The sequence below is a fragment of the Muntiacus reevesi genome, chromosome 3, assembly GCF_963930625.1.
Source record: "Muntiacus reevesi chromosome 3, mMunRee1.1, whole genome shotgun sequence".
Taxonomy (NCBI): domain Eukaryota; kingdom Metazoa; phylum Chordata; class Mammalia; order Artiodactyla; family Cervidae; genus Muntiacus; species Muntiacus reevesi.
This window is the reverse complement of record NC_089251.1, coordinates 168,099,043-168,111,639: the sequence shown is the minus strand read 5'-3', so window position 1 is coordinate 168,111,639 and position 12,597 is coordinate 168,099,043. Positions and strand designations below refer to the sequence as shown.

General features: G+C 36.9%; 1 protein-coding gene across 9 annotated transcripts in view; it reads left to right on the top strand.

Moving 5' to 3' along the window:
- SCAF8 (SR-related CTD associated factor 8) overlaps positions 1–12,597 on the top strand; it is a 208,354-nt gene that overhangs the window by 53,056 nt on the left and 142,701 nt on the right. For 8 of the 9 annotated variants that reach the window (XR_010662458.1, XR_010662459.1, XR_010662460.1 and 5 more), the window contains 4 exons: positions 2,683–2,859; positions 4,401–4,480; positions 6,113–6,230; positions 12,360–12,491. Coding sequence is in view for 6 of the 9 variants with exons in the window: in XM_065931071.1 (XP_065787143.1) it covers positions 2,683–2,859; positions 4,401–4,480; positions 6,113–6,230; positions 12,360–12,491 (507 nt within the window). In the remaining 3 variants the exon portion in view is untranslated. The remainder of the gene's footprint in view (positions 1–2,682; positions 2,860–4,400; positions 4,481–6,112; positions 6,231–12,359; positions 12,492–12,597) is intronic. The other variant, XM_065931074.1, reaches the window with a different exon arrangement.

Sequence of the window (12,597 nt, the reverse complement as noted above, 5' to 3'; positions counted from 1 at the left end):
TAATTTATTCTACACCAAAATAATTGATTTAGCACATAGCTTTGCCAAGCATTATTAGGTACTATTGTTAATCCAGTACTGAGACTGGGAAACCTTCTGCCTTGGAGAAGATATCTTTCTGTCTTAGGGGAGACAGACAATAAAGAGGCATAAAACATTTGGATAGAGATATATGACTTAAAGGGACTTCCCAGGTGGTGCTATCAGTAAGGAACCTGCCTGCCTGCCATGCAGGGGATGTAAGAAACATGGGTTTGATCCCTGGGTTGGGAAGATCCCCTGGAATAGGAAATGCAACCCACTCCAGTGTTCTTGCCTGGAGAATCACATGGACAGAGGAGCCTGGCAGGCTACAGTCCATAGGGTTGCACAGTCGGACACTACTGAAGCGACTTAGCACATATGACTTAAAACAGGGCAAATCTTTAGAGTGACTAGGTTTGGAGGAAGGGGTCAGTTAGGGTAGCCAAGAGAAAGCATCTTTGACAGAGTGACATTTGAAGAACCTGTTATGGCAGATAGGAGATTGTCTTTCCTTAGAATCTGTGGTTTTTTTTTTGTTTGTTTGTTTTAAGCTTATCCTTTAAAACCAGATTAATTGTGATCTATACAGTAAAACTCCCCGAGCTGTTCTTCCCACATGTTCACACATTTCAGCCTCCTGTCTTTGTTTAAATGCTAGCTCAGTAAGGCCTTCAGACAGCTATTTAAAACTGCAAATGCTGCCTTTCATCTGCTCTGCTCCCTTTGTCACCTGCCTTCTTTTCTTCCTTAGCACCTAATATCTCATATAATTTCCTCATTTGTTTCATTCACTGACTCTTTCCACTGGAATGTATACTGTACAAGGGCAAGGAGTTTTTCTGTTTTGCTCACTGCTGTATTTTCAGTGTCTAGGTTATAGCAGGTATTCAGTATATTTTGTGAAATGAATGATGTATAGAGGCATAACAATGTTGGGGTATAGAGAAGAGATCTTAGAATTGGGTTTTCTAGAAGATAAGATGGTCTACGTTTGTAAGTTACTAGTCATGACATTGAAGTGGTAAAGCTAAGTGTGGGACCTGGGTTGAGAAATGGAGGATTCATGTACTAAGCAGTGAGGAGTTGCCAGAGATTTTCATGTTGAAGTCACATGATCTGAAGAGTACTTAAATGAATGGGAAAAAAGAGAAATCTAGAGATAAGGAGTGTATTTGTTGGTGAAATCTAGAGATAAGGAGTATATTTGTTGGTAACAGTGGTAATAGAAAGGCAGTAATACATATGTGAAAAATAGTACAGTTGTGGACTCTTAAAAGACAATCAGTGGAACCAGTTCATTTGTTTAGTCTTAGATTGGATCCTGTTTCTACTTTTTGGGGACAGTTGTGAAGCCAAATTGAATATTAGATTAAATTGTAGAATTTACTAACTTTCTGTGATTATGATATTTTGAAAAGAATCCATAAAGCAAATCTATTTTAAAAGGTATCTATTAAAAGCTACTTTGGGCAGGAGAATCAGTATTCCAGAAGAATGGTACAAAGAGTCAAGAAGACACAGTAATCGAAGATATGAAGTCGGAGTAGAGGAAGAAGTGGGACGCTGCAGACTTTGAACCTGGGTCACCAGAGGGATAGCAGTGCTATAGGGGCGTGGGGAGGGGTGGTGAGGCAGCTGTCTGAAGGCGCATTTGAAATGTGGAGCCGTATCCCTCCTTCCTCCCTTCCTCCCCGTAATCCTCCCCTCTCTCAGGCATCCATCCTGTCTGTCTGGGAGCTTTATGCAGCGTCTCACCTGCCATGTGTTTGTGCTTTCTTTCCCGTCACACTAGTAGTTTGTAGTGAGTGTTTATAGATAAGTGAGGACTAGCTTGTTTTCCAGTGTTGCTATTTGGGATAGGCATGGAATTATTGCACTTACTGTCATCTTGCATATTTTTATCTTCTCTCACTGTAAATTGAACTTTACTTAAAGAATACAAATGTCTTGTTTAGCAGTAGCCTTGCTATTTTTATTTTTCTATTCCAAACTGATAATTTTCAGATTTAATGCTGGTTTTTTACATCTTAAGTAGGAAAGTAATTATTTCAGGGACATATGTAGGACTTCTTAACTGAGATATCTTTAGGATTTTACTATTATTTCTATTTTTTAAGAGAGAAGGTGAATAGAGGGGGGACAGGGGTTGCTTTCAACTCTTGTTGACCCTGTTTATCTTTAATTTCCTTAGTTTCAGACTTCTCCAAAGGAAAGATTCCTTATATTCTTTCCTCCTTTCAGCAATGTGTTATCAGATGGTAAATCTGAATGATAGCAAAAGCAGTTGTTGTAAATGCTTGTCCTTTTACAGAGATTGAGTTCATTGAAGAAGGGAATGAAAAGCTTAGTGAAAAAATTAGTCTGCTTGTGATGAGTTTTTATTTTGTTGTTTGTCATGGTATGGTCATTTTATTTTGTTTAAAGTTCCTTGACTTTCCAGAAATAATACAAACCTACTTAGAACTGTTACATATGGCACACCCACAAAAATCTTATTAAAAAATGAATTGTTTTGAGTCAGTGTATATTTTTTCTTGGTCTCTATAGACTGTAGAATGATAAATTTTATGGACTAAAAGTATTAGATGAGCATTCTTATGGGCAGAGCCCAACACCCGTTTGTAACAATGTTCTTTTCTCTCCCTCACCCCCCTGCAGCTTCAGCAGCTAATACAGACCTTACAGATACAGCAGCAGAAGCCTCAGCCCTCCATCCTGCAAGCCCTGGACGCGGGTCTTGTCGTCCAGCTGCAGGCTCTCACGGCACAGCTTACAGCAGCAGCCGCAGCAGCCAACACCCTCAATCCCCTAGAACAGGGGGTGTCTTTTAACAAGGTAGAAATTAGGATAGCAGATCTGTTCTATGTGAAGAACTGAATTTTCTGTACTATCATGTAGATTGCGATTATGTAAATACAGTTTACCCTAGAACTGTTTTATGTTTTGACAGCCACTGTACTCTGTAAGGGTTTTCCTGGTGGCTTAGATGGTGAAGAACCCACCTGCAGTCTGGGAGACCTGGGTTCAATCCCTGGGGGTTGGGAAGATCCCCTGGAGAAGGAAATGGCAACCCACTCCAGTATTCTTACCTGGAGAATCCCCATGGGCAGAGGAGCCTGGCGAGGTACAGTCCGTGAGGTTGGAAAGAGTCAGTCGGACACGGCTGAGTGACTCAGCACTGTATAATGGGCTTCCCAGATGGCGCTAATGGTAAAGAACCTGCTTGCCAATGCAGGCGACAGAAGAGATGCCGGTTCATCCCCTGAATTGGGAAGTTCCCCTGGAGGAAGGCCTGGCAACCACTCGAGTATTCTTGCCTGGATAATCCCATGGATAGAGGAGCCTGGCGGGCTACGGTCCATAGGGTCGCAAAGAGTCAGACATGACTTAAGCGACTTAGCACACCCACATGTACTGTTTAAGAAATAAATTTTACAGAAGATTCAAATTTATGAAAGAAATTTATGTAATTTTATAAATCCACTTGAAACATTTATTTTCTTTTGACTAAAGAAATAGTCTAAATAGACTAAAAGAAATTTTACTTTACAAAGTAAAATTGTATATTCACTATTGAGACAAATGATTATTTTTGAGCTAATTTTTATGGATGTTACAAATGAATTAATTATTGTGTCTGACCTGTAATTTTAACCTGCTAAAATTAAAATTGTAAAGTATGTGAAAGTTCAAAGGAAAGCTTCTTTACAAGTTGTTACTATACTATAATATGATAAATTGAGATATAACTATAAAGAATAGCGTTTTCAAAGTTGAAAATCATGGATGTTTAACTTGTATGATATCCTCAGTATTCTGGCTGATTTATCCTTGGAAATGTTAATCTATATTCTTTTTATTTCTGTTATTTTCATAGAAATATAGATATTGCTTTCCTAGATTATGTTGCTTAGGCTTGTTTAGCCCACAGCTTTCAAAAAGCCTTTAGACTGATCATGTAAAGGACAGTGGAACGTTCTGAGAGAACTGTGCTGGTGATTGAGCTGTGATTATAGTTCTCTAGGTTATAGTTATAGATTAAGCCACTTAATTATTTAAATACTAACCTTCTATAAAGTATTGGTAATTATCCTATGTGTCATGATCTGCTTCATAAGACAACGTCTGTCAGAATTCTTTGAAGAGAAGTAAAGGTCCACTCAAAATGTTTTTTATAGTATAACAATAAGCAGTAAAATTAAATGAAATAAACAGTATGTAACAATAAAATTACATGAAAGGAATAGTTGCATTTTAAATGATAGAGATAAACTAATGGCCTGTCATTGATCTTCAGAATAGCATTTGTAACTTGTATTTGTGTAACGTACTTTTAAATTTGTCTCTTTCTCCCTTTTTTTTTTTCCCCCACTTAGAAGTTGATGGATAGGTTTGATTTTGGGGAAGATTCTGAGCATAGTGAAGAACCCAAAAAGGAGATTCCAGCTTCTCAACTGTAAGAGTTGTTGTGTTTTTCTTCATAAACCATAATTTTTCCTGTTATCTGTGTAAACATCACCGTCCGAGCTGCTCAGTAGTCTTCAGTCCTGGCTCAGCCCTCGGCTCTCACAGAGGGAGGTGGGGGAGATGCTGCTTGTTGCCACCCTGTATTGTTTGCACTCTAAGAACTTTGCAGACATTTGGGATATATAAAAATTCCTTACTGGGAAATTGATAAGTGTTGACAAATTTGGTTGTAACGTTTGCTGTTGATATATTAAGCTTTAGGTTATTTAGCTCAGTTGAAATAGTAGGAGAAAGAAGTTTGCTTCTAGAGTCAGTGGCTGCTTCTAGGAAGTACATAGTAAATTGTGGGAATGTGTCAGACTAATTAGAAGTAAGGAACAGGGTTGTAGGGATTTTGTTTGTTAAAGAAATAGATTGTGAGTTTTTATTTAAATCAGTGATTCCACTACTTCCTCACCCCAAACAATTGTGCAGAGCCTTGGGTTCTGTGAGGGTTCAGGAGAGGACCAGTGGGAAGGAGGATGTTGGAGAGGAAGGTGAAAGGTGGGAGAATACGAAAGGGATGATGAGTGGGGAAAGCCTCTGGAAGTCTTTATTTCAGCAGTTATTAGTTTTCTGTGTTGTGATAATATATTAAAATATATAATATATATAAATGCAGTTATATGCTTATGATAAAGAGATTCTACGTGAAAAATTAAGAACTAATGTTTTAGACTACAAAGCATTACAGTGTCCCGAGCAATGTAAGAATCTCCTGTAACAGTCCTGATAGGTTTTTTATCCGTTGTTTTAATGCCTTCTGTGACATAGAGTTAAGTAGTTGTTAATACGGTTTGATCTGTTGTTACTGAATCCTACACGACTTGCTTTCTACACACTGATCCATTTTGCTTTCTGAAGCAAGGAAGCAAATTTGCTCCATAATCTATTGAGACATAGTCATTCAGTATTTGAAGATAGGTATCATTCTTCCCCTTAGGTTTATTTGCTCCAGATGAAGTACACTTTTTTCCAACTGTTTCAAGACTTCTCACCATCCCGATTGCCCCTTTTGGGGTGCCCTCTTTTTTGTTCATGTCTTGCCTTGTAGCACCCAGAATTCCAGGTGTATTCGGGTGTGAATTTCCCAGAGCATAATTAAATGATTATTTGCTGTTATCTAAACACTGTTTCTGTTAGCATGCCTGATAATGTTGAAGCAGATCAGTTTCTTTTTAAGTGTGTGATCTGATTTGATTATAGATTGCACATATACTGACTGATGGCGCATCTTTCCCACTGTGTCATGGTTATACGTGTTGCATTAAGGTCTTCTTAAAGTGCTCTAATGTAAAAAAGTGCTGATTTATAGACAGTAACAGCAGATTTTCATCAGAGTATGTCTAACATGTAATCCATCTATTGAAACTATTGAAGAGTATATTTCTATTTCAACATATTAATGTTCTGAGTTACTCTATTTTCTGTGTTAATATTAAAAGTAAACACTGAAAAAAAAATGTAAACCCTGTGGTAGAGTAAATTCCATTTGTTGGCATTTTGGGGTGTTTTTTTTAATATTCTGTTACTTTCATATTATTGGATTTTAAAATACATTTACAATTGTTTTTCCTTGTAGTTCTCATGTTTCGGAATCTGTGAACAACTCCATCTTTCATCAGATAGCAGAACAACTGCAGCAGCAAAATCTTGAACATCTCAGACAGCAGCTCCTGGAACAGCAACAGCCTCAAAAGGTTTATAACCCCATCTTGTGGTCCTCGTTGTTACTGCTGCCTGCCGTCTCTCACTTGGTGATTTGTCTTCAGCTGGTTCATCTTCAGGCTAGGAAGATGAGTCTTCTCAGAGAGCCTTTACTGGTTTTGTTTGTTCTGGGGGTTTTTTTTTTGTAATCTCAAAATGTGTTCTGGCAGCTTATATTATCTGTTGAGAAATTATAGAAATTATTTTCAGTATACTGGAAGAAATTAGAGGACAGAAGACATGGTGTTTCAGTATTATAGTGTGAAACTTTCCTTTCCTCTCAGTTCCCTGTCAAGCAAGATCACGGTGATTTTGCTGTTGTTGATGATGATGATGACAAAGTAGGTTGCTATCTTTAATTAGACTGTTGGTATGTGGCAAGAGCTTTATTAGGCATGATTACAGTTAATGCTTATCAGATAGTTTCTTTACAGTTCATTTTTATCTTTCTTTTGATCCTTTTCTTTAGAAAGGTATAGTTTCTTTGACCACATCTTTTATATGCTGAGATACAGATATTTTGAGTCTCATTTACACTGTAGGAAATTGAAGCTTAGTGAAATTAAGCATCCACTCTTAAAGTGCACTGCGATTATGAAATACCATCCGTCTTAAGACTGACCATTATTTTATATATACCCAAGAATTTTTAAATACTTCTAAAGTATATGTAGGCTTCCCAGGTTGCACAGTGGTAAAGAGTCCGCCTGCCAATGCAGGAGACATAAGAAATGGAGGTTCAGTCTCTGAGTCAGGAAGATTCACTGCTTCAGAATTCTTGCCTGGAAAATTCCATGGACAGAGAAGCATGGCAGGCTACAGTCCATGGGGTTGCAAAGAGTCAAACAGAACTGAGCGAATGAACACACACATACACACAAATTACATGTAACATTCCATGTAGTTTTAAGAATCTTCTACATTTCAGGCATGATGAAATATAAAATTGTACCTTAGAATGAAAAAAATATGTCAAATTGTTGTGAAGCTAAGGTTAAATCCATTGAAAAGCCTGATTTTGCTCTATTTGAGAAATAGTTATGGATGTAAAACTGTCTACATTATGAGTTTCTGGGAATCTCATACTTCTAATCAAATCTTTTTGGCGCTAATGAATTTAATACAATACCACAAATGTTTTTAAAGTATGAGCATTGTTAGACTGATGATACATTCAGAGAACAGAGAAGCATCTTGCCTCAAGTAAGCTCTTCTCTAGTAGAGTATGTATATCTGTATGGTTACAAGGCAGAATCATGGTTTTTGTATTAGAGGTATAAGTGAAGGATTATGGGAATATGGAAGAAGGAAGATTACTTTAGTTTTGATAGCAAACGTTAGACACTGTTAGGGTCTGATGTTGTCCTTTCAATGCAAATGGTAATGGATTTTGTTGATATGTGTATGTTGGAACTTATACCTGGAATCATGAGAATTAAATTCCTTACCTTGTTTTGAAGAAATAATTCTGATAAAAGTAGGTGCATTATTTTATGTCAGGAAAATAGAATATATCTGCTTGAGAATTTAGGAACTTGAGGACAAGGGAGAATAAAAAACATCTGAATATTATTTAAAAACACAAGTTGTGACTCAAGGAAAGGAAACAGATTGTCAGTGATATAAGAAACTTCAGAGCTGTTACAGAGCCAAGAGGTAGTAGTAATGGAAGTTTAAGCAGATTTACTCACCTATAAATGTGCACTGTTGAATTTCCTTAGCTCTAACTTCATTTCAGAAGTTTTAGCAGAAGCAATAAAATGAAGGTTTAGCAGAAAAAGAAAACAAAGAATTCTTGTCTTAGTTGATTGCTTTATACATCATCTCCACAATTTTAGAAGGTATAGTAATAGGATCTCTTTGAAAGGAGTAGATGTTCTTAAAAGCTTCCTTGTTCAAAAATGGCAGTGAAGAAAAAAAGCAACTTTTCTAAGGCGTAAGATGAATAGTGTTTTAAGCCTCTCACAAATTTAAAATTGAAGAGTAAATATCAATAGAGCAACAGTTAAATTCAGTCAGTTGTGTATTTGGCTCTATCTAACCAGTTATGTTTTTAAGATGAAGTGTTTATATGTTTTTATTTAAGATGGGGTGGAATATGCAGAAAAATTAAGTGTTTCTATTCACCGCTAAGCTCAGTGTGGCTACCTAAGTTATCATAGAGTCTTAGAGTAAAGAGGAGGATTAGGATTGCTAGTGCCGCTCTATTTCTTGGAGCCCTGACCATACTTGGGTAAGGGTTTGAGGTCTTTTGTCTGATGATGGAAAGCTGGTGGAAAATGGGAGAACTTTCTGAAAATGGTTGCATCATGAGGAACTAACAATCATGTCATAAAAGAAATGATTTCTGTTGTTTTGAGTAAGTTGGAGTTGTGGTTTTGATAACTGTCTTAGCAGATATCCAAAAGATGTCAGATAACTCAGAATGAGATGCTCATGATGAAAGTGATAAGACTAATAAAAGAACTTTAAACAGAGTGTTAGAAATAAAAAAATTACAGAAGATTCAGTCACTTAATAATAAAGAGCTATCAGTGGAATATCAGCAGTATGTAACTTACTTTGCTTCAGTAGTTTTTTGTTGTTGTTATTTGGTCGTTAAGTCTTGTCCAACACTTAGTGACCCCATGGTCTACAGCACACCGGGCTTCCCTGTCTTTCAGTGTCTCCCGGAGTTTGCTCAGGTTCGTGTCAGTTGAGTCAGTGATATTATCTAACCATCCTGTCCTCTGTCGCATGCTTCTCCTCTTGCTCTCAGTCTTTCCCAGCATCAGGGTCTTTTCCAGTGAGTTGACTCTTCGCATCAGCTGGCCACAGTATTGGAACTTCAGCTTCAGCACCAATCCTTCCAGTGAATATTCAGGGTTGATTTCCTTTAGGATTGACTATGCAAGGGACTTTCAAGAATCTTCTCCAGCACCACAGTTTGAAAGCATCCATTCTTCGGCTCTCCGGTTTTTTTATGGTCCAACTGTCAAATCCATACATGACTACTGGAAAAAGCCTAGCTTTGACTAGACAGACCTTTGTCAGCCAAGTGATGTGTCTGTTCTTTAATACGCTGTCTAGGGTTGTCATAGTTTTTCCTCTGGGGAGCAAGTGTCTTCATTTTGTTTCTACAGTCACCATCTGCAGTAATTTTGGAGCCCTGGAAAATAAAAATCTGTCACTGTTTCTACTTTTTTTCCCATCTATTGGCCGTAGTGATGGGACCAGATTCTATGATCTTAGTTTTTTCAATGTTGAATTTTAAGCCAGCTTTTTCACTCTGTTCTTTCACCTTCATCAAGAACCTCTTTAGCTCCTCTTCACTTTCTGTTACAAGGGTGGTATCATCTGCATATCTGAAGTTACTGATATTTCTCCCAGAAATCTTGATTCCAGCTTGTGTTTCATCCAGCATTTTGCATGATGTACTCTGCATATAAGTTAAATAAGCAGGGTGACAATATACCTCCTTGATGTACTCCTTTTTCAACTTTGAACAAGTTTGGTGTTCCATGTCTGGTTCTAAGCTGTTGCTTTTTGACCTGCATACAGGTTTCTCAGGAGACAGATAAGATGGTCTAGTATTCCCATATAAGAATTTCCCACAGTTTGTTGTGATCTACATAGTCAAAAGCTTTAGCATAGTCAGTGAGGCAGAAGTAAATGGTTGGGTTTTTTTTTGCTTTTTCTGTGATCCAGTTCTTATACCTTCTTGAAATATAGTGCAGTACTTTTGGTGAGGCAGTAAAACCGAAGGAAGGTTTATTTCACGGTTGAATCACCCATCTCAACAATTACCTACTTTTAAAATTATTATTTTAGGTTTTTTTTCACAGTTGGGAATAATTGATGAATAATAGTGGAATAATTCTTAGGATGATGAAATAGCAAAATGTTTCAACATACAGGAGAAAAACACCTCTAAGGTCCCATAACATAGCTTAGACCCTAGATGTAGTTAAGGGTCCAGTTGACCTAATGCTAATTGCAAGATCATAAAGTAGATTGTAGTTTAATTTTATCATAATTGTTAAATACAGTTTTATTTTTTCCTGTCCTGGGGCTTCCTTGCTGCTTGGACTTTTCTCTAGTTGGGATGAGCTAGCTGCTTATTGCAGCAGCTTCCCTTGTTGCGGAACATAGGCTCTAGGACATGTGAGCTTCAGTAGCTGGCAGCACGTGGGCTCAGAAGTTGCGGCTCCCCGGCTCTAGAACACAGGCTAAACAGTTGTGGCTCACGGGCTTAGTTGCTCTGTGGCATGTGGAATCTTCCTAGATCAGGGATCCAACCTGTGTCTCCTGCATTGACAGGCGGATTCTTACCACTGAGCCACCTGGTAAGCCCTGTAGTTGAATTTTAAAAGGAAATTTTAAAAAAGTAAATTTTCTCTTTGTTCTTCTTAAGAACTCAAAGAAAAAAATAAAGAAACACATGAACCACAGCCTTTTCAAATAGGTAAAATTGCTCAAAAAGAACCTCAGAATCTAACATTGGTTGCAGTGGATTCTGCTGGTTATACCAACCAGACTATTACGCAAAAAATCAGAGATGAAAGACAGGTGAGGTGGATGGTAGATGGGATGCTCCAGGTGGGTGGTGAGCTAAGAAATACGTGATGTGAAGGATGTAGCAGTACTGAAGTAGGGCCAAACAGTAAGGCTCGGAATAAAATGGACTGCTATCTTGCTGTGTTGTTAAGGATTTTATTTTTATTGTACCACTTTGAAAGCATTAGCTGGGACTGTGCTTAAAACACACTTTGATTTGTTCTCAAAAGTATACTTATTTATCAACTTTTGGGCAATTGTGTGGAATAAAGCAGGCATTTAATTAACAAGATTTTTAGCTTTAATTTATTTCTAAACCTTGAAAATGTTACTTGTCTTTGGGGAGCCTGTTCCTTCATAAATTAATACATTGGAATGGTTCTTTTATGCTTTTATTGACTCAGTTTTTCTACTGCTTGCTTTTCTTTCAGTTTAAATGTCGTTAGAATAAGAGTAATTTAAAAAATTTTTTTAATTGAGATATAATTGACATAACATTGTGTGAGTTTAAGGTGTACAGCATATTGATTTGATATGATTATATACTGAGATATGAGTACCTCTATTTGTTAGCTAACACCTCTATCATGTCAAATAATTACTTCTTTTTTGTGGTGAGAACAATTAAGATTTAGTCTCTTAGCAACTTTGAAATTTATACTACAGTATTCTCTATAATCACTGTACTGTATTCCCTTTACACACACAGACATATTCACAGCGAGAGTAGGTTTGTTCTTAGCCATAGATTTGTAGGAAGGGAATGGTAGTTTGAGTTACTCTTTTCTGTTAATTATGATATTGTAGTTCCCAACTTGTGTACCACCAGGGACTCTTTTTATTCATCTTTAGCACCTGTGAGATCATGTTTTAGGATGTTTAATTAGGGAGTCATTTTTTTCATAATAATCAGTTTCTCAGTTTTAGTTGACATCATAGTATTATGCAATTGCTAAGCAAGTTCACACAGATTAGCATCCTACAAGCAGAGTCCCTGTATCAAGTTGCTGTAATTGCCCCAGGTTTGGGGAGAGGTTTAAATTTGGTTCTTTCCTATAGTTCGGCTTCATTGCCTAACTTTTGTTTAGTCTTTCTGAAATGTTTTACATATTTGAGTACTTCCTAATATTGTTTTGTGAATTCGTAGAGGTGGAGGTTGAAAAAGACCCAATTTCTAAACTGATTTTACTGGATCAATGATTTTGATATTCAGGTTTGAACTTTCCTTTTGCTTGTGTATATATACTGGGTGACTTAATTCTTTATATATCACTCATGATACAGTCCCTTTATTCGTGATAGTTTTATCTTTACCACAATGAAAACTTTTGTTTAGAGACTTTCTTAATCTTACCAGTCTCTTCTAATGTTACAGTATCCCTCTTTATGGGGGTATTCTACACTTTGAAATAAACTTGGATTTATACCAAAGTGCCATTTTAGATTGATCATTAAAGATGTAACAGGATCCTTTTGGTATTGGGTTTCTTTTTAAAAATTTTATTGTGATGTTCGCTTGTAAATTTTCATTTATAATATTATTCATTATTTCCCAATGCTTGCGTGTTTGTGCACATTCTCAACAGGCAACTCCTCAGGATAGTCAAGAAGGAACATTTGGGTCAGAGCATTCTGCGTCACCGTCACAAGGGAGCAGTCAGCAGCATTTCCTTGAACCTGAAGCAAATTTGGATGATTCCATAGATATTCAGCAACAGGTAAAAAGTAAATGTTTTCCTGGGTCGTAAAGTTCTAAAATTGATTTCAGAAAAAAATCTTAAAATATGGTAATATTTTTTATTTTATCCAAAATAATATAAACCT